This window comes from Vespa mandarinia, chromosome 10, assembly GCF_050613455.1.
Source record: "Vespa mandarinia isolate Hongniang chromosome 10, ASM5061345v1, whole genome shotgun sequence".
NCBI classification, from domain to species: domain Eukaryota; kingdom Metazoa; phylum Arthropoda; class Insecta; order Hymenoptera; family Vespidae; genus Vespa; species Vespa mandarinia.
This window is the reverse complement of record NC_140819.1, coordinates 6223776-6242878: the sequence shown is the minus strand read 5'-3', so window position 1 is coordinate 6242878 and position 19103 is coordinate 6223776. Positions and strand designations below refer to the sequence as shown.

Sequence of the window (19103 nt, the reverse complement as noted above, 5' to 3'; positions counted from 1 at the left end):
ATGATTTATAAGCCTCGGGTGGGACCCATGAGATTGGGACATGGGTGTGGGCCTCTGTGCGGGTTGTTGTCTCAGCATCGTGTAGATCTGCTTCTATTTTCTTGCCTTTCTGCAGCTTTCTTTTGTATCTCATATTTTTTTCTTTAATTATGTTTTTAATTATGTCATTAATATGTTATTTCTTTTCATTATGTCTTTTCAGGTTTTTGTTATGTTATTTCTTTTTAATTATGTCTTTTCAGAAAATAATTATGTTATTTATTTTTAATTATGTTTTTTTAATATTTTTGTCATTTATTTTTAATTATGTTTTTTTAATATTTTTGTGTTATCTATTTTTAATTATGTTTTTATGGTTTTAATTATATTTTTAATATATTCTTATTAATTATGATTTACGGTTTTAGGTAGGAACCATTAGATGAAGAGGACTGTTGTTTCAGCAGCATGCAGAACTACTTTTATTTTCTTATTTTTCAGCAGCTCTCTTTTATTATTCATATTTTTCTTCTTTAATTATGTTTTTAATCATGTTTTTAATTATGGTATTAATATGTTATTTCTTTTTATTATGTCTTTTCAGAATTTAATTATGTTATTTCCATTTAATTATGTTTTTTTAATATTTATTTATGTTATTTCTTTTTAATTATGTTTTTATGTTTTTAGGTTTTGTTATTAATATATTCTAATTAATTTTAATTTTTAAGCATTAGGTAGGACCCATGAGATGAAGCGGACTGTTGTTCCAGCAGCGTGCACAGCTACTTCTATTTTCTTATCTTTCTTTTATTCATCTTCTTTTTTTCTTTTTCAGGGATGATCGAGCAATCATGCAGCGATATTCAATATGTCTTTTCTTTTCTTTTTCTTAATTTTTCCTTGTTTTCTTTTTTTTCAGGATAGGTCATCAAGGCATAGGTTCACCTCCGGTCGAATGCGTCATCGCCTGCCACGATTCATCATGGATTTTTACACGCGGTTACGGGAAGGATAGGAAGAACACCGGCGCGCGTGTCGGCGTGCACAAGCGTGGGTGTTCTCGGGCGCGATTAAACTTCGTTTGATTGCTCGTATCGAAAACGCGAATTTAGAGTAGAGTCATCGTTTTTCTAATACTCACGTGAATGAACGCGGGCGCGACTTAAAAGGCCTACCGGGGACTTCGTTTATATTTGCTCGAATATTCGATTAGATTACATCGCGAACGCGTTTTTTCAGAGTAGAGTCACCGTTTTCCGAACACTTGCGTGGGTGTCCGGGCGCGATTATAAGTCCTACCATGGACTTCGTTTAGTGTTGAAATTCGGGGTGCGCGAACGGTTTACCTTGTAGTGCTGTACATAGCTGGCTGATGTTATGACAATCCTAATGTTTGGTAGCGGGGCGGAAATCCCGACAAATATCATGGAAAGTCTAAATACCGGTTAGCATATGTCACTTTGGATTTCAACTTAGAGTCATCGTTATTCTAACACCCGCGTGGGTGCTCGCGTGCGCGATTAAAAGTCCTACCGGGGACTTCGTTTTGTTTGCTCGAATATTCGATTAGTTTATTTAGAGTAGAGTCACCGATTTTCGAACACTTGCGTGGGTGTCCGGGCGCGATTAAAAGTCCTATCATGGACTTCGTTTTAGTGTTGAAATTTGGGGTGCGCTTCGGATTTCAACTTAGAGTCACCGTTATTCTAACACTCACGTTAGTGTTCGCGTGCGCGATTGAAAGTCCTACCGGGGACTTCATTTTATTTCTTCGACATATCGATTAAATTACTTCGCGAATTTGGATAGAACAGTAGAATCTACGTAATTATAACACACGTGAGTTTCGTGAACGCGATTAATGCGCTTTGATTGTTCGAAATTCGGATGCACGAATTCAGATGTGCTTAATAATCCGTTATGCCTGAGGCGGAGGGTGTCGAACGGTTAAGCTTTCTGTAAGTGGAGTCCCTGTAGCTAAGGCTAGATACTTCCTGTTAGCTTTGTCCCATGCCCAAGATATCCGAAGCGGAAGGCATGAGGGATCGGTATCGCGGTACGCGGATTTTAGAGTAAAGTAGAGTCACCGTTAGCTCGTGGGTCTCCACATGCAGCAACCTCCACGTGGTGAGACCTGGGTCGTTAATACTTGCAAAGTTTAATTGTAAACTTTTAAATGCAAGTATTACCGAGCGAATGGCTGCATATTGTATTACTTTTCCAATATCTTTTCAAACTAATTCCAACTAAACATTAATATATTTCCATCTTATATAGCTAATAATTCTTCGAGAGAAGAAATATAACAGAATTTATTGTACAATAATTTCTTACGGAACGACAAGGAAATTTATCTATCACAATTTTATATCCGTTGTCATTTCTATTAATTCTTATTTAGTCTCATTAATTATCCTTTATATATCTCGGGTGGGACCCATGGGAGGGGCCCATGGGTGAGGGCTTCTGTGCGGGTTGCTGTCTCAGCATCATATAGAACTGTTTCTCTTGGCTTATCTTTTTAGGGCTCTCTATTCTTATCTTTTTGGGGCTCTCTATTCTTCTCTTTCTGGTGCTCTCTTTTCTTTCTCATATTTTTCTTTTTGAATTATGTTTTCAATTATGTTATTATTGTGTTATTTCCTTTTAATTATGTATTCCTAATATTTGTTTATGTTGTTTCTTTCTAATTATGTATTTTATTATGTGTTTAATTATGTGTTTATGGTTTTAATTATGTTTTTGATTATATTTTTGATTATGTCATTAATTATGTTTTTAATATATTTCTATTACTTATGTTTTATTAACTTATGGTAGGAACCATGGGTTGGTGCATGCTGCTTCTCTTTTCGTTTCTTTTTCTAGGTCTCTTATCTATTTATATATATTTTCTACTTGTATTTTATATATGTGTATATATATTATTTTCTGTTTTATATATTTATTTGTTTTTTCATTTTCTCTTTAGCTTTTTCTTTTCCAGGATAGGTCATCGAGGGATAGGTTCATCTGCGACCGGATGGTACATCGCATGGCAGGATTCATCATCGATTTCTACGCGCGAATACGGGAAGGATAGGAAGAACATTAGCGCGCGTGTCGGCGGGCACAGGCGTTGGTGTTCTCGGGCGCGATTAAACTTCGTTTGATTGTTCGAATCGAAAACGCGAATTGTAGAGTAGAGTCATCGTTTTTCTAACACTCGCGTGGGTGTTCGGGCGCGATTAAAGGTCCTACCGTGGACTTCGTTTGATTTCTTCAAAATTTCGATGGGGGTACTTCGCGAATTTCGGCTTAACAGTAGAATCTACGTAATTATAACACACACGTGAGTGTCGCGACGCGATTAGTATTTCTAAGGAGTGCGCTTTGATTGTTCGAAATTCGGAAAGCACGAATTCGAATGTGCTTAATAATCCGTTATGTCTGAAGCGGACGGTGCAATTGGTGGAGCTATCTGTAAGAGGTGTGTTGTAGCTAAGCTACGCATACCCTGTTAGTTAAGAAGCCAATGCATTGAAGCGGAAAGGTATCGCGGATCGGTATCGTGGAACGCGGACTTTAGAGTAGAGTCACCGTCAGCCCGTGGGTCTCCACATGCAGCAACTTCCACGTAGTGAGACCTGGGTCGGTATTACTTGCAATATCTAATTGTAAATCTTTTAACGCAAGTACTACCGAGCGAATGGCTGCATATTCTAACTAAAGATTAATTGTATAACACTTTACATTGTCTGTAATCTTTTACACGCAAATAAATATATTAATTATTATATGTGTAATTATGTTTATTATTCCTTATGCTCTATCGTTAAACAACTACGTACCGAAGTCGTACCTAACATGGATCACTGCGAAACGCACGCTATCATCAAAGAAGGATATGCATATGCGAAACTGAAAAGTGTGAATTTACTTACTAAATCGTTTGAACCCGCACGAAAGCAATAGTTATACATGCTTTAAAGGAGAATAACCAACCAAGCTTATACACCGATACGATAGACGCTTGGTGGGGACAGCGTTCCATTCCTCTATTCACAGTTCATATTTTGTCCATACCTGTCGCTGATGTTAAACACGCTTCGAACAAAAGTTAGTGAACAACCATAACCGTCATTGAAATAATATATGATAGGAACGAAAAGTGGTTGACAATTTTAATACAATGTATTATTTAAAAATTATAAATAAAGGAAAAATCCATGTCGAAAGTATTGTGGTTATTATATCTCTGTTTGCACCACTCCTATAATATGTATTTTCTATTCTGACGATATATCGCACGTGATCAGGTGTTTTACATTCTAATTCTGAAATCAAAAATATGTGTAGTTTTCTTAACCATTGAAAATACAATGTTTACATTTAATACTCGTATATTAATTGGTTAAGACTTTCTATAAAATAGAAATTAAATTATTAATTTATTACATAATTTATTAATAAATAATTGAATTATTCATTTATTACATACCTGTGCATTTACGTAAAGAAGTTACATTCTGTACACGATAGTATATATCAGGACAAAGTTTATTTTCAGGACAGAAAGTATAATCTGTCAATATAATATCTTTATGTCCACTTGCATCTTTACAATATTCATTATATTTTTTTTCTACATCATTAACCTGATTCCAAGAGCATACTTTGATTTCACCATACCCAACATTATGAAACTAAAATATAATCAAATTAATTCATTAAAGAATTATATAGATATATCAAAAAAAAGAAAAATAAATATACATACTGTAACAGCTGTTTTTCTTGTATTTTTTCTCCAGTGTGAATGTAATTTATATAAAATGGATTGTGATGGAGCTACATAATTTTCCATTTGATTTTTATAATTTTCAGTATTTGTATTTATATTTGGTAAAGGCCTTAATAGCCAAGATACTAAAAATACATTAATATGAATATTTATTACATCATAGGTGTTAATATGACTATAATTATATATACCTGTATTAAAATATTCAATAATATCATCAATTTGCAAAGTTTTTATTAAATGATCTTCTTTTGATATTATAAAAGATTGGAATAAATATGCATTATACTCTGATGTATAATATAAGAAATGTACATCTGTGTATATAAAAAAAATACATCAACATTAGCGTATTAATGCTACAAATTAGAATAACACCAAAGACAATTTACCTGGGTAATATAATTTGATTTGCTGTAATAACATTAGAGCTGATCTAATTTCTGTATCGGTCATATATGCTAATGGAACTAGTAAGATTATGACTTGTCCTAAATTACCAATTACATGATTTTTCTGATTTTCTTGCAATGTAATATTTAAATAAGTAAATATTGTTTGAAGTGTTTTGGTGTAATTTAATTGACTGGGCCCTGAAAATAATTCTTTAAATAATATTAAAAAATATAATTTTTAATTAACTTGTAAAAAATATAGTTCTTAATTAATTTATAATATCTTATAAATAAATTATAAAAATTTACATGATACTTTTGTAAAATTGTATATAGTTTCATATGCAAATGATGGACTATTGGTGACGTTAAGTAACCAATTTCCTGTTGAACCATGTAATATACCCATTTTAGAACCATATATTGATACATCTAAATCTTCTAATAGAACTCTGAAAAAGTATTAAAAGACAAAAAATTATTTATATTTAAAATTTTTTTTTTTTTTTTTTTTTTAATTACGTATAAATACATTTGTGTATACTTACGAAATAAAATCCTTTGTATAATCCGGGGTCCATGCACCATCAAAAACAATTATTACCTCTGCTTGTAATTGAATATTTTTATTATAACAATGTGATTCTGTAAGTAAGTGTTTTTCTGTATAATTTGTAAATATATCAACAGCATAGTTAATCAGTCGTTTTAATGCCTCATCGGATATATATGCTACGCTATTACGATATGCTAATAAATATGATACTGCATGTGTCTATAATATAAAATGTTCGTGATTTTTTTTTTTCATATTATAATACCCAGTAATAATTAATAATTTAATTTTGAACGTACTTGTTCTCTTAAAATAGTTTTTGATGTAACTTGTGTAAAAGCTAGTTTTCGATTACAAGCTTTAATATTTGAATCAAAATTAATGCCTTGATCAGAATAATACATGTCAAAAATTTGACTAAGACGAAGACTATTAAAATTATCAATCCATGTTTGTAAATTATGTGCAAGTATTAAACCTAAAAAAATATACATAATTTATATAATTTATAGAAAATTACGATCTAATAATAGTTTATTTTATTATAGCCAGTTTACCATCAATGTCACCAACTATTTCAGCTCGTGTTGCATCATAGCTATCAGGATTTTTTGTAAGATAATAAATGTTAGGATATATAGTACTATTCCAAAAGCCAGTTACTCCTAATGTCATTCTTTCTTCTACTAAAGGCCCTTGATAAATTGCCATTTCACCTAAATCACCTTAAATACGAATTTTAATTTTATGTTTTAAATCTTTTTATGTTTCGTATAACAATTTATTATTATCATTATAATATATAAATATCTCTTACCAGCAATTGTAGTAAGCCATACATTATCAATTGACATTTGTGATGTATTTATAGATTGCTGCCACATTGATCTTTCATTGATCAATTGGTCTTTTGGTATAATAAGATCAATCTGATCTTCATTGTAATTTACATCTTTAATGATTATAATTAAAATTAAGATAATAATAAGATATGAATAATAATAGAGATTTATATGCAAGTTTCTTTTTTTTTAAATATTATCTTACAAAAAATAATATTTTAATGATATACTTGTAAAAGTTACAGCTGGTGATGCAAGTAATTGATTCAAAATAACATTTTGATGTTGTAAACTCGCAGCTATTGCTCCTATAACAGCTCCAGGAGCTATTGTACCATATGGAGTAAGGATAACTCCATATTCTCTTGGACAGTCTATTGCATTAATTGATATTGTTCTTCCTATGAAAATTATTTTATAAAATGACAATTTTAAATTTAATTGCATTAATAAGATATTACCAGTTAATTTTTCTCGATTCCCGATTTCTTGGCACATACTGTTTGTATTTTTAGATTTATATTCGTTTACAGTATTTGAGATGGCAAAATGAAGAGTGCATCGTTCTATCTGTGAGAGTATTTTAGAAGGAAAGGCATCTGCATCGCCTGGAACTAATTCTTCTATTATTCTATTTTTTGTCCGTTGTGTTCCACTTGCAATAAATGGCAATATTCCTTCAGTTTCATGCAAGCCTTCAATGTATTCAACCCCATCAAATTTAAATCTAATATATAATTAGTAACGTTGTTTACTTGACATTTTATGAAGTTATTACTAATTAAAATTAAGTGTATTCTTGTACCTATGTAGCAACGATGATGAGAATGTTCTAATATCCATAGTAGTAAATGTTTCTGTTTCAGCTTTTCGTAAAATGTCAATGAATGTACGTAAATTTAAGGGCAATAACATTTCATTTTTAGTACGATTTATGTAGCATTCTTTAAGTGTCTCTGGTATAGTTACTTGAGAGTATATAACATAATATCCTACAAAATGCAAAATAATCCTAAGGTTATACCTTTTCAATATAAAGATATTATATTTACAATTTTCTATAAAAAAAAAATATAAATGTATAGTACATACTGAAGCATAAAAGAAACCAAATTTTGTACACTAACATTTTAGAACAATTCACTATATCACTGAAAAAGTATCTCACACATGTTGTAATACTGTACGTACTCCACAATGAATCACTATATTTTAGAAAGATAGAGTAAGATAATGCTTTATTTTTAATCTTGATAAGATAGATATATAAATATGATATCTCTGCAAAAAATCATATTATTTACATTTTTTAATTACTTATAAAGTCAATGAAATAAGTATATAATGAAATGTTAATAAAATGTTAATAAAATATTAATAAAAATGAATTATTTATTAGAATCTGTAATATTGTTTATAGATAAATAATACTTACAAGATAGAAAAAAAAAGATTTATGTTATAAATATCTCATATAACATATGTTATAGTCAAAACATTTCTTTTTTAATGTATTAAACGATTTTTGAGTGAAAACAAATGTTTTTTGTTTTTTTATCACTAAAAATTAGTCTTATTCACGTAAGTATGACCTATATAATAAGAAGGGGACATGTTACTCACAATATTCCATATCTTATCTTTAGATAGTGATAGTAGATATTTCTACGTGTGTAAAAAAGGAGGTGTAGTACCTTCTAAAGAAGAATAGCAAAGATAATAGATTTTGTGTAACAATTAAAAAAATAGTTGTTATAATTAAATGTAAGTTGTAAAAAATTATTAAAAACATTTTAAAAGTAGAACATTAAAAATTTGATTAAAAGCTTAAATTTTATTTTATAATTTAATATAACTAGTTACTTATCATTTAATATAAATTATAACTTTTACAATTAGTATACATATTATATGCTTACAGATCTATTGTGTTTTATTGTGTTATTATAAAAATGATGAAGATATTTTATTTACTTATCATGGGTTTTGTCTACAATCTAGGTAAATAGTAATTGATTTAAAATTTTCATTTTTCTAATTCTTTATAAGTATACATTGCATATACTGATAAATCTCAAAAATAGCATTGATAATGTCACTTTTTAGGCATCCATGCGCAAGAAAATGCTGTGCGTACTCTACCACCTTCTCTTCGTGAATGTTATGAAAATAAATATCTTTTAGAAAGGGATAATAGATTACCCCATACGATAAACACATTTATTGCAATACTGCAAAAAATTGAAAATTCAGAAGGATTAAACATGGATCTCAGGAGTTTGTCTGTTGCAATATTACACCGGTAAAAATGCACATGTTGTCAACAAAATTCATCATTGATAATACATATTTAATATTTCTCTTGATTCTACTAACAAGTTTACTTATAACTGTTTATAATATTTTTAAAATAACATGAGATATACCTATTGATATTTAAATATTATCAATATGTAGTTTTCGTCAAGATGGTATACGTCAAAACCCATCTGTAATATCACAAGATGGTATATCACCTTTTGCACCAACTGGCCATGAATTTTTTCGTCATGCAAAAACACTTCGTTTTATACAAGGAAATGCTATTTTATTTCCTAATAATAGCATTAGTGATATCGAAAGGGTAAGATTTTCATTGATTGAAATTTTTATTAGTCATATGATATTTATCATAATCATAAATATACATATGATATTTTCTTTATAAATCATTTGTAACTTATATATGATTAAATAATATGATAGAGATTATTTATTTCAGTGCACACTACATTTTATGTTGTCAAGTAGTGTGAACATTTTGGAAAGAGGTGACGAAGGAACTGTTTGTAGATTTGCAAACAGTCCATACAGAAACATTAGAAGTATTAACAGAAATGAAACTGATAATTCAAAAATTAATGTTAAAGACGTTGAAACTTTATCTCCTGAAGAAATGTAAATATATAATTTAAATGTTTTTATTTCATTGAGATATGTTCTAATAAGAATTTTGATTATCATATAGAGAAACAATGACAAATAAGAAAGACTCAACAGAAAATGCAATAGATCCTAATTCATTGTATCCAGAATTGCCACCAAATCATCCTGACAGAGGAAGAATATTTTCTCTACCAGTATTAAGTAAATGTCCCGTAGAGAATGGAGTAATTAAAACTCCGTAAGTAAAACTTTATTTAAATAAATAAAATTAATTGTCCTTTATAATTTTTTTTTTTCTATATACACATGATTAATAATTTCATAGTTGGGGATCAATTTCTGGTGGTCCACTTCTTGCTGGTATAGCTGCAGGAGTACAGCCAGAAAATATTATACTTCGAGATGTATTGAAAAATGAAATGCTACAAACTACATATTCATCTGATATAACTTTAGATAATAAATGGATAGCTACATTAGCTGGTAGATATTAAAATAATTTTGGATTAATTTGATAATTATATACAACATTTATATTTACATATATGAAAGAAAAATAATATTAAATTTATACAGGCGATTTAGCTGAAGTTGCACTTATACAAGGTCCTAGAGGAGAAACATTACAAATAGGAGTAAATGGAAATTGGAATTCTACTGCAATGCCACGTTGGTATTTTCTAAATGGATTCGAAAAGCTTCAATTTACGACTGCTGAGATTAGAGGAGATATAGATGGATTAATTCTTGCTAATGAAATTCAATCGTGGTATTCAAAAATACCAAGCTTACGTCTTTCACAAATTGTGGATATGTATTATAGTGCTCCAGGCTTATTTAATTCTACAATTCGAGCATGTAATCGTAGATCCTTGTTTCGATATGTTGCACCTAATTCTACATTGTGTGCACAGGTAAATTAATTAATATAATTTTTTTTAATTATAATATATATATATATATATATATATATATATATATTTCGTATTAAATTAAAATAATATATTAAAATGATTTAACAAACTATTCTTATTATAGGCATATAGAGCATCTTTAGTGTTAAGTGAAAATTTAGCAAGAGCAACCCTGCAAGCACCTATTATAGAAAAATTTGCTGTTAATGCTGCAAATATATTATCAACGTATATACGTTAGTATTACATAAACTTGTTTCATCTCATTATACATATACACATGATCAATATACTTAATTTTTAAGAAATTTCTATTTATCTTTTATAGCTTCATCAATGAACCAAGATCTGGAATGTCAAGAAACAGATCGTTTATTTGATCAGACTACAGTCTCTGTGGACTTAACTATTATTCTTGATACAAATTGGCCTTTTGAATTTTTACAACCTATACTCGCGTAAGTTAAAAAAAAAGCAATGAAATAATTTGTTAAATGCCTATTTACATATCTTTGTTTTTCTTGCAGATATATATTAGACAAAATTGACATTAATCAGTACAATAGCAATTTTACTATACTTAATGGATATGATGGAAATACAATGATTAATAGTACTAATACTATTTTAAATTTCTACAATTTTAATTCATCTCATTATACTAATGGTATGTTTACTAGATAAACTAGATAAACTTGATCTTTGTTATTTACATCATCTAGAACTGAAATAATAAATCAAAATAATTATTTACAGTTACTAGAGGTTTAAATCTATCTAAGTCAATTAAAATGTTAAGAACTTTAGAGTACGATAAACTGAATAGAGAGCGTAGTGAAGGTATAGGAGGAAAACCATCAAATATGGTATTAATAATGCCATATAATGCACAGTTATTTCAATCTGACAAAGAATATTGTATAGAACAACTTAAATATATGCGTGAAGAAATTCCAGGTTACCAAAAACTTCTATACATATTTCTCAATATATTTTGTTATATACTCTTTAATCTTTTTTCTTATTTATTAATTTGTAAATGTGTTCTTGTAGATACTACTGTCCTTATTTTAACTTATGGATCAAAAGATACATGGATAAATATAGTAGAAAATTCTGCAACAGATTTGTTCTCAGTAGGGTTGGGAGATACTAGAGATACTTTGGCACCGCTTGATAAATTGATTTCAAGAATAAAACAAAGTAAGATAAAAATGAAATACAACATATAATATTCATAAAATATTATGAAATAAATAAATGTTGTAATAAGCATGATATAAAAACATTAATTGACAAAAAAATTGCAGTTCCCAAAAGATTAATTAATACACAATGTGGTGCAAATTATGTCCCACTTGGATCTTCAAATTCATTTGTGGATTATATTCAACCACATAAAATTAATTTTTATAGACTTCATCCTAATTATTTCTTTTCTCATGAAACTACAGCTATAATAAAGGTATTTAACCTATTAAATATATATATATATTTAATATATTATATATATATATATATAAATTAAATAATCTTAAAAGATTTACATGTACAATTTTAATAATAATGTATTTTGTAGATTCTAGGATCTGGATGGGGACCTTTAAGAGTATGCACATCAAGAAATCTATTACATGTTAATGCAACAGAAGCTAATCAAGCTGCTTCTTGCATGTCAATAAACAATAATGAACATAGTATTTCAATTTCTTGTGGTGATGTTACTTTTATTCATGAATGTCAACCATTATATTTATCTGTAACTGCTAATTCTTCTGATACATCATATCAATGCACAGGTACATGAATATAATGACTATGTATTATGTGAAAATATTAGAGAACAATTAAATAACTATTTCTTTTTATATTGCAGATAAAAACAAGTGTAGATACCCACATATGATAAAGTATACTATTTCATACGAAAATTTAGTATGCACAAGTAATGTAAATAATATAGCAATCAATCCTATTGTTTTAATGATAGTAGTAATATATTGTCTTTTATCAAATAATAGATCTTATTAAGAACAGTTATTTTATTATAAAGATAATCCATGATCAAAACATGAAACTACAAATTAATAATTTTCTAAAAAATCATTATAAATTAAATTACAAAAATTTTATTTATTATTAAACATCTTTTAAAAACTCATATTAATTAATAGATAATAAATATAACGAATTAAAATATTTTAACTAAATTTTCCTTCAAATAATAAGAGATTATTTCTTATTATTTCATTAAGCATGAGACGAGTAATTGTTCATTTTTTTATATTCATTTCATATTCAACAAATTATATTAGAAGTTTGTATTACATATGTACAGATATTTAAGAAATTTTATGAAGATTTTATACCAGAAATAAATCAATTACTTAATAAAAAAAAGTGTAATGTACCTTTAAATGAAGGGCTTGCAAAGTGTTACTGTATGGTCGATTCCACAGGCAACTTTTTTTACTTGAGCTCCTATGGACACCTTAAATAAAATTACAAGAAATGAATACAAACTGTATGAAGAATTACAGTACAAAATACACATCTTACCTTGAAAGGAAAAAATTGATCATTATGATGGCCTAATCCTAAGGATCCAAATTTATTACATCCCCACATATATAGATCTCCTGTATTTGTTACTGCTGCTAGATGACTTATTCCACAATATACATTTGTAACCTAAGAATAAAAATGATTGCATTATATTAAATAGATACGTACACAAATCTATGTTAAATAACTTTAATTTTACCTTAGTATTACGTGAATACGCATTATTACCAAATAATGTGGATGGAATTAGTGTGGGTTTTAAAACTCTCTGTACTTGTGGTCCAAGTCCAAGAATACCATATCCCCATACATAAACCTCTCCTGAAGCTGAAAAATACAATATACAATTATTATGAATAAAAATTTTTCTATTGTTCTTTTTTTCCCTAGTTAATATTATGTTTTATTCTTACAATTTAGTATCATACAAAAACAACCTCCTGCAGCAATGTCAACAATATATCCTACTTCTTTAGGTATATTCAGTTCTGTGGCAATGTTTATTTGATAATTATCACTGTCCATTAATAATTGCCCATATTCTGAATTTCCCCATCCAAAAACTTTCCCTTTATCTAATATTTAAAATTAAAAATGTTATCATAGATATATTCTCTGAATGAACCTTAGCATAAATATTGATTATCAATATATACCACTAAGAGCTAATACACAATCTGCAACACAAGCAACTTTTATTATATGTTGCCCTGCTAAATCCCCTTTAACCAAACTTGGTTGATGTTCATTTTGATAATGTGCCAAGCCAGTTTGTCCATCAGCACCCCAACCAAATGTATACACTTCACCAGATTCTGTTAAAAGTATGCTACGATATAATGTATATTAATAAGCAATGTTAATAAATTTTTATATGCATGAACATGTAAGTAGATAATCTCAATGATAACTATTTGCTTTATACCTATGATCTTGGCCAGCTGTTACACTAGTTATACGATTTCCTTTTATACTAGATATATGATGAACTACATTACTATTACTATAATTTTCATTTATTATAATTGGTCTACCGCATTGACCATATCCATTGTTGCCTAATGTAAAAACTCCTTCATTTGTTAATATTAATAAATGCGCCCTTCCAGCTGCTATACTTATAACGTCAGCTGTAGAATTTTTAAGTGGTAGATTTATTGGCCTTGGAGAAGTTACTACATTTAAAGAAATTTTATTCGCTTCTTGTAAACCTAAATAATGAAACATAATTTGAAATAAAGATCTTAAATAATATATCAATTTTACTAGCATTTATTATTTAATATAATATTTGATTACCAAGTTGGGAATCTGTGTTTATTCCGCTACCATAAATGATATTTTTATCTGAGGAACTTATTGCAAAAGCTGTAAAACCATAACCGCATGCAACATCTATTACTTTATGTTTTTCTGCAAATGTTAAACGTCTTGGCATTGGAAGATAAGCTATGCCTTGTTTGAACAATGTTTTTTCAATGGTGCCTAAAGCTCCATGTTCTGCAAGACCCCAGACATATACTCTGCGATCACCTGCCTTACTGATGGGATATTTAAATACTGTAATAAAGTTATAACAAAATTTATTTTAAATCTTTTTTATATAATTAGAAGATGAGTCTAAAATAAATACTATATAACATTTTTAAACGTTCATGGGAGTAAAAATAATAACATTTTAAGGTTATTACCAGGTAACACGTCAGGTTTTATTTTTCTTCTTTTTGATTGTCCTAATTCTATATTTTTATTGATTTTTTTAAGTCCATTGATTACTCTCAACATAATTTTAATTACAAAAAAATACAAATCTGAGAAATAAATATTATATATACGCTATACATCCCTAGTAGATCTCATTCTGGGAATTCATATTTACGAGAATTTTAGTCCAAAATTTCAATTAGGTTAACTACTCATAAAAAAATTAAAGCTAACCATATATAAAAAAGATGTTAAATATTAAATATTGAATATAGAATATTTTTTGAATAAAGCAATGATCGACTAGAATTCAAAATTTTTCTAGGGATAGAGTGAGGAAGATACACGTATACGTGAACATAAATGTTGGAATTTGGCGCCTTACGATCGGTCCACCATTTTCCGGAAATACCAAATTTTTGCTCAGCAATTGGAAGGTTAAGTCATTGTGGATTTGGGATTAGATCGCATTAATGGAAATAGACTTTTGCTGACGAACACGTTCGTAGATACTCTAGATATAATTCGTGGCAATTCTATGAGTGAATTGGCAGCCATTTTTAAACTGCTCACTTACTATAATAGAATAGGAAGGATGTGGACAATGAAAATTGCATTGAGATAGTAATGTAAACGAATGACACTAAATGGCTTGTAATTGTCCGTGAAGGAATAAAGAGTTCGTATTGCCCAGTGCGAGTTTCGTTTCGAGTGGACGGTACTCGAGCGAACGAACTCCATTCCCGTGAAATTGATGAAATGGTGAACTGTCAACACCTTGCCAATCTCAGAATATGATTTTATTTCGTACATTTGCCGAGAGTTGGGGCGGCTTTGCCTGAGGTTCGTCGGTGAAGATCGCGGATTACGCGACTGGTCATCGAAGCGAACGGGCACCGGCATGCAGCAATGTCGGTTTTAACATGCGAGAGGAGAACGAGTGCAAAGATCGTGGCTCTCGAATGCTAAGTTCCTATAATAATGGCAGATAATGTACACAGGAAATCGCATAAACTGTCGGATGGTAGTAGAAAGATATCTAACCCAGTGCATCGTACAACTACGGAGACAATTCGGTTAGGAGAGCCAGACAAACTACACCAGCCGGTTAGCTTGACCACTTCAAGCAACGTGACCAGTAGTAATCAGTGTCGAAAAAAGACGTCGTCTTTTCAAATTACAAGCGTTACAGTCGGTTGTCGTATGAGCAACGATGCCGGCGAAGACTCAAATGACGATTTGGATGAATCCCACACAGAAGATAATTCTGTGGAACATTCGCGTATTACCGACATCGATATCGAGACGCCTAGTTATTCGGAAGATACTTTCTCTAAAGAGGACGTATTTTTCAACACCAGTAATGCTGCTCTCAGTACTGCTCCGGTGATTCCTACCAGTTCACAATATGGACTGGCCATTGTACCCTCAGAAGGAAATAGTGTCAACAATTCGGTCAACGATAGCAATATCAACACTTTAGACATTACATCTGTCACAGACAACAATATTATTAATTTACTATCGAGTAATGCTAAGCAAGATGCTGATTTGCGAGAGGTACATTCACATGGGAGAAATGAACGTTTTAAAGTAGTCAAAATCGAAAGTACAGAGCCATTCAAGAGAGGTAGATGGACCTGCATGGATTATTTGGATCATACGTCAGTGAATCAACCAACAGCTATTGGTACTCCAAAAGTATCAGATCCAAATGAGGTGTGCATATCTTATGGAATAACAGACAGTGGAATTGTAATCCCAGATGCATCTAAACAATCTGTCGTATCTGACGATAAGAGCATTAGTCTTGACGCCAATGGAACAGTCCCCTCTCATCCTGATGTGCATTCATCAATTGGTGTACCGAACAATCCTACAGTTACAAGTGCAAATTATGCAGTAAACAGTTCAATTCCCCCTACTGTACAACATAATCCCACGCAAGTTCAGACGCAAGCAAAAGTTCAACCACCTTCGCAAATTCCTCAATATTTTCAGTCATCCGCGCAACAGCTAGCTTCTCAACCGCAAGGACAGGGATCTACGTTGCCATCTAATTTACAACCCACACATCCAAATAATTTGGGACAACCTCAGAGTATGCCTCAAGGTTCTATACCTATTATAACTCAAACTAGTAGTAATAGTGTTCCCCCTCAACAAAATATGACTCATTCTAAAGAAGATCCATATTTGGGAGTGAGCACGCAAAATCAATCTTTACCCGGTCAAACTGTTTGTCCTTCATCAGTGCAGCAAACTTCTGTTCCAACTTCTCAAGCTCCAAATATACTTGTTACTCAACATCCACCGCAACAGCAGCAACAGCCACAACAATCACAACATCCGCCGCAGCAGCAACAACAGCAACAGCAGCAGCAACAACAAACACAACACCCTCCACAACAACAACAACAGCAACAACCTCAACAGCCATTGCAAACACAGAAACCAATGACTCAGATTTCCGAGCCACTAACTGCCGTTCAAGGAATGCAGGGCATTCAAAGTATACATAAAGTTCCTCAAACAGGTACACAACAATCTTCCTCGACTATTCATGCACCAGGACCGCCAGTACAGCCTCAAGTTATACCAGCGGCACAGATGCAAACACAATCCTCTGGTAGCAATACTCAAGTGCAAATGGCTCAAGTGCCAGCTGCTTGTCAAAATGTTGTGGCAGGAATGCAGCAAGGGACTATAGCATTTCATCAACCTGATCCAGAGCAGGACTCTATTTCAGGCATTGTTACTACTACTGCGACACAATCGGCTGATGCTACTCTCTTGGAATCATTAACTGAAGTTACACAAGGAAGCGATGAACATCATACCCTTGAAGATAATGAAAGGTTTGTATACTTATTTATTTTCATATATTTTTTATTAATTATACATTAAATGTATCTTGTAATTTATTATTAAAATTTGTTACAGTGTGTCGGGAACAAGTGCAGTAGCGATTGATAATAAAATTGAACAAGCTATGGTAAGTAATTTTCTTAATTGAAAAGAAATGAAAATATATGTAATTCTTATAAATAAATAAACTAATGACGATAATACTGTAATGTTTATAGGATCTGGTAAAGAGTCATTTGATGTTTGCCGTACGAGAAGAAGTTGAGGTATTAAAAGAAAAAATAGCAGAACTTATGGACCGTATTAATCAATTGGAAGCTGAAAATTCAATCTTAAAAGCACATGCTACTCCAGAAACATTGGCTCAATTAAGTCAAACAACTGCAAAATTACCCCAGAACAGTTCAGGAAGTGGTCAATAGGTAACCATTGTACATAAGTTTCTATCAATACTTTGTCAGGAACATAATGGATAATATAATTATTGTATATAACTTTACGATTTTTAGAAATTTATAAATAATGAGATTTATTATATTATACATATTAGCATTAGTCTTTTTTTTTAAGTAAATTAAAGATAATAGATTATTTTTTACTATTTCAGTTTATTGATTAGGAAATATATTTAAAACTGTACATTGAATTTTTCTTTCAAAATGGTCAACCGTTTTGGAAAAACATTGTTGCGATCCTAGACACAAGCAAAGACGTATATGAATGCATGCCAGGACTAAACAGCATACATAACCAGAGTTGATATTGTTTTACGATAGAATTGAAGATTTTGAACGTGTTAAAAGAAGATATTTAACGATACGAAATAGGCAGCTAGACATCCTTAATATTATTTTAATATTTGGCTAATTTGGATGATCAAGTCATTAACACAGTCAATGTAATAGTTTAAAAAGAAACTAAATTTTGAGTGGTTTGGATTATTGTTAAGATTTAAATATCGAAATTAAAAAATTACGTCGATTAAAGCTGAAATTATGTCAATAAAATAAAATTTTCATTTGGTTTACATCACACTTGAGGATCTTGTAGTGTACCGTTCTGTATTTTCTTAAAGATTATAATGCCAAAAAGCATTTGAAAGTATTGTTCCTATTACATATTTTAGTTATCTAATGATTTTTACATTGCATTTTATAAGGTAAATCTTGGCACGACACATTTTAAATTTTAGTATCATGGATGTCAAATCGCATAGTTTATATTTCGATACTCGTGTCATAGTCTCGTTTTTAAACTGATATGTATTATATTTAACAACAAACAAGTGTCCAAGAAACTCTTATGGTGTGCATCTGAAAACTCGCAATTTTCTGTCATTTTATGTTACATCTTATATGAGCCTAATAAAAAAATTTTTTCATTGTATGATCATTAGAATTTCTTAAAAGTCTTCAAACATGCTTTTGTCGTAAAAAGCCAAAAAAAGAAAAAAAGAAAAAAAAAAGAAAAAAATAAAGAAAAAAAATGAAAAGAATAATACGTGATAACGAGCCAAAAGATTTATATTACACGATTTAAGTAAATGTAATGTTAATATATTATACATAG

General features: G+C 30.1%; 4 protein-coding genes across 7 annotated transcripts; 2 read left to right on the top strand and 2 right to left on the bottom strand.

Annotated features, from left to right (window-relative positions):
* Nucleotides 1–4131: 4131 nt before the first annotated feature.
* LOC118445508 (uncharacterized) lies at nucleotides 4132–8124 on the bottom strand. Its single transcript, XM_035875098.2, has 15 exons — nucleotides 7994–8124; nucleotides 7651–7839; nucleotides 7364–7550; nucleotides 7020–7285; nucleotides 6789–6959; nucleotides 6534–6668; nucleotides 6274–6441; nucleotides 6016–6194; nucleotides 5709–5935; nucleotides 5470–5612; nucleotides 5158–5358; nucleotides 4957–5082; nucleotides 4742–4890; nucleotides 4463–4667; nucleotides 4132–4298 (listed from the first exon to the last, which is right to left on the bottom strand). Exons 2-15 carry the CDS (start codon nucleotides 7685–7687, stop codon nucleotides 4159–4161), a joined length of 2334 nt encoding a protein of 777 aa, XP_035730991.1. The 5' UTR covers nucleotides 7688–7839; nucleotides 7994–8124; the 3' UTR covers nucleotides 4132–4158.
* Nucleotides 7426–15028, bottom strand: LOC118445567 (RCC1-like G exchanging factor-like protein). 2 transcript variants are annotated; one of them, XM_085659835.1, is made up of 9 exons: nucleotides 14654–15028; nucleotides 14262–14522; nucleotides 13888–14173; nucleotides 13619–13791; nucleotides 13376–13537; nucleotides 13162–13289; nucleotides 12957–13088; nucleotides 12809–12888; nucleotides 7426–7550 (listed from the first exon to the last, which is right to left on the bottom strand). In XM_085659835.1, exons 1-8 carry the CDS (start codon nucleotides 14745–14747, stop codon nucleotides 12811–12813), a joined length of 1314 nt encoding a protein of 437 aa, XP_085515961.1. In that variant the 5' UTR covers nucleotides 14748–15028; the 3' UTR covers nucleotides 7426–7550; nucleotides 12809–12810. The 2 variants fall into 2 exon arrangements, with proteins under 2 accessions (XP_085515961.1, XP_035731134.1); XM_035875241.2 differs by lacking the exon at nucleotides 7426–7550 and having other exon boundaries at nucleotides 12664–12888.
* LOC118445507 (uncharacterized) lies at nucleotides 8248–12443 on the top strand. Its single transcript, XM_035875096.2, has 16 exons — nucleotides 8248–8322; nucleotides 8480–8559; nucleotides 8665–8860; nucleotides 9016–9181; nucleotides 9320–9495; nucleotides 9566–9721; nucleotides 9809–9966; nucleotides 10060–10397; nucleotides 10522–10633; nucleotides 10726–10855; nucleotides 10925–11064; nucleotides 11154–11354; nucleotides 11451–11600; nucleotides 11708–11862; nucleotides 11977–12196; nucleotides 12274–12443. Exons 2-16 carry the CDS (start codon nucleotides 8511–8513, stop codon nucleotides 12426–12428), a joined length of 2502 nt encoding a protein of 833 aa, XP_035730989.1. The 5' UTR covers nucleotides 8248–8322; nucleotides 8480–8510; the 3' UTR covers nucleotides 12429–12443.
* Nucleotides 15029–15219: 191 nt separating the features above from the next.
* On the top strand, nucleotides 15220–19070 carry LOC118445566 (uncharacterized). Of its 3 annotated transcripts, none has more exons than XM_085659834.1 (4): nucleotides 15220–17524; nucleotides 17610–17661; nucleotides 17753–17956; nucleotides 18233–19070. In XM_085659834.1, the coding sequence occupies exons 1-3, from the start codon at nucleotides 15648–15650 to the stop codon at nucleotides 17954–17956; spliced, it is 2133 nt and encodes a 710-aa protein (XP_085515960.1). In that variant the 5' UTR covers nucleotides 15220–15647; the 3' UTR covers nucleotides 18233–19070. The 3 variants fall into 3 exon arrangements, with proteins under 3 accessions (XP_085515960.1, XP_035731133.1, XP_085515959.1); XM_035875240.2 differs by having other exon boundaries at nucleotides 18142–19070; XM_085659833.1 differs by having other exon boundaries at nucleotides 17753–19070.
* Nucleotides 19071–19103: the final 33 nt, after the last annotated feature.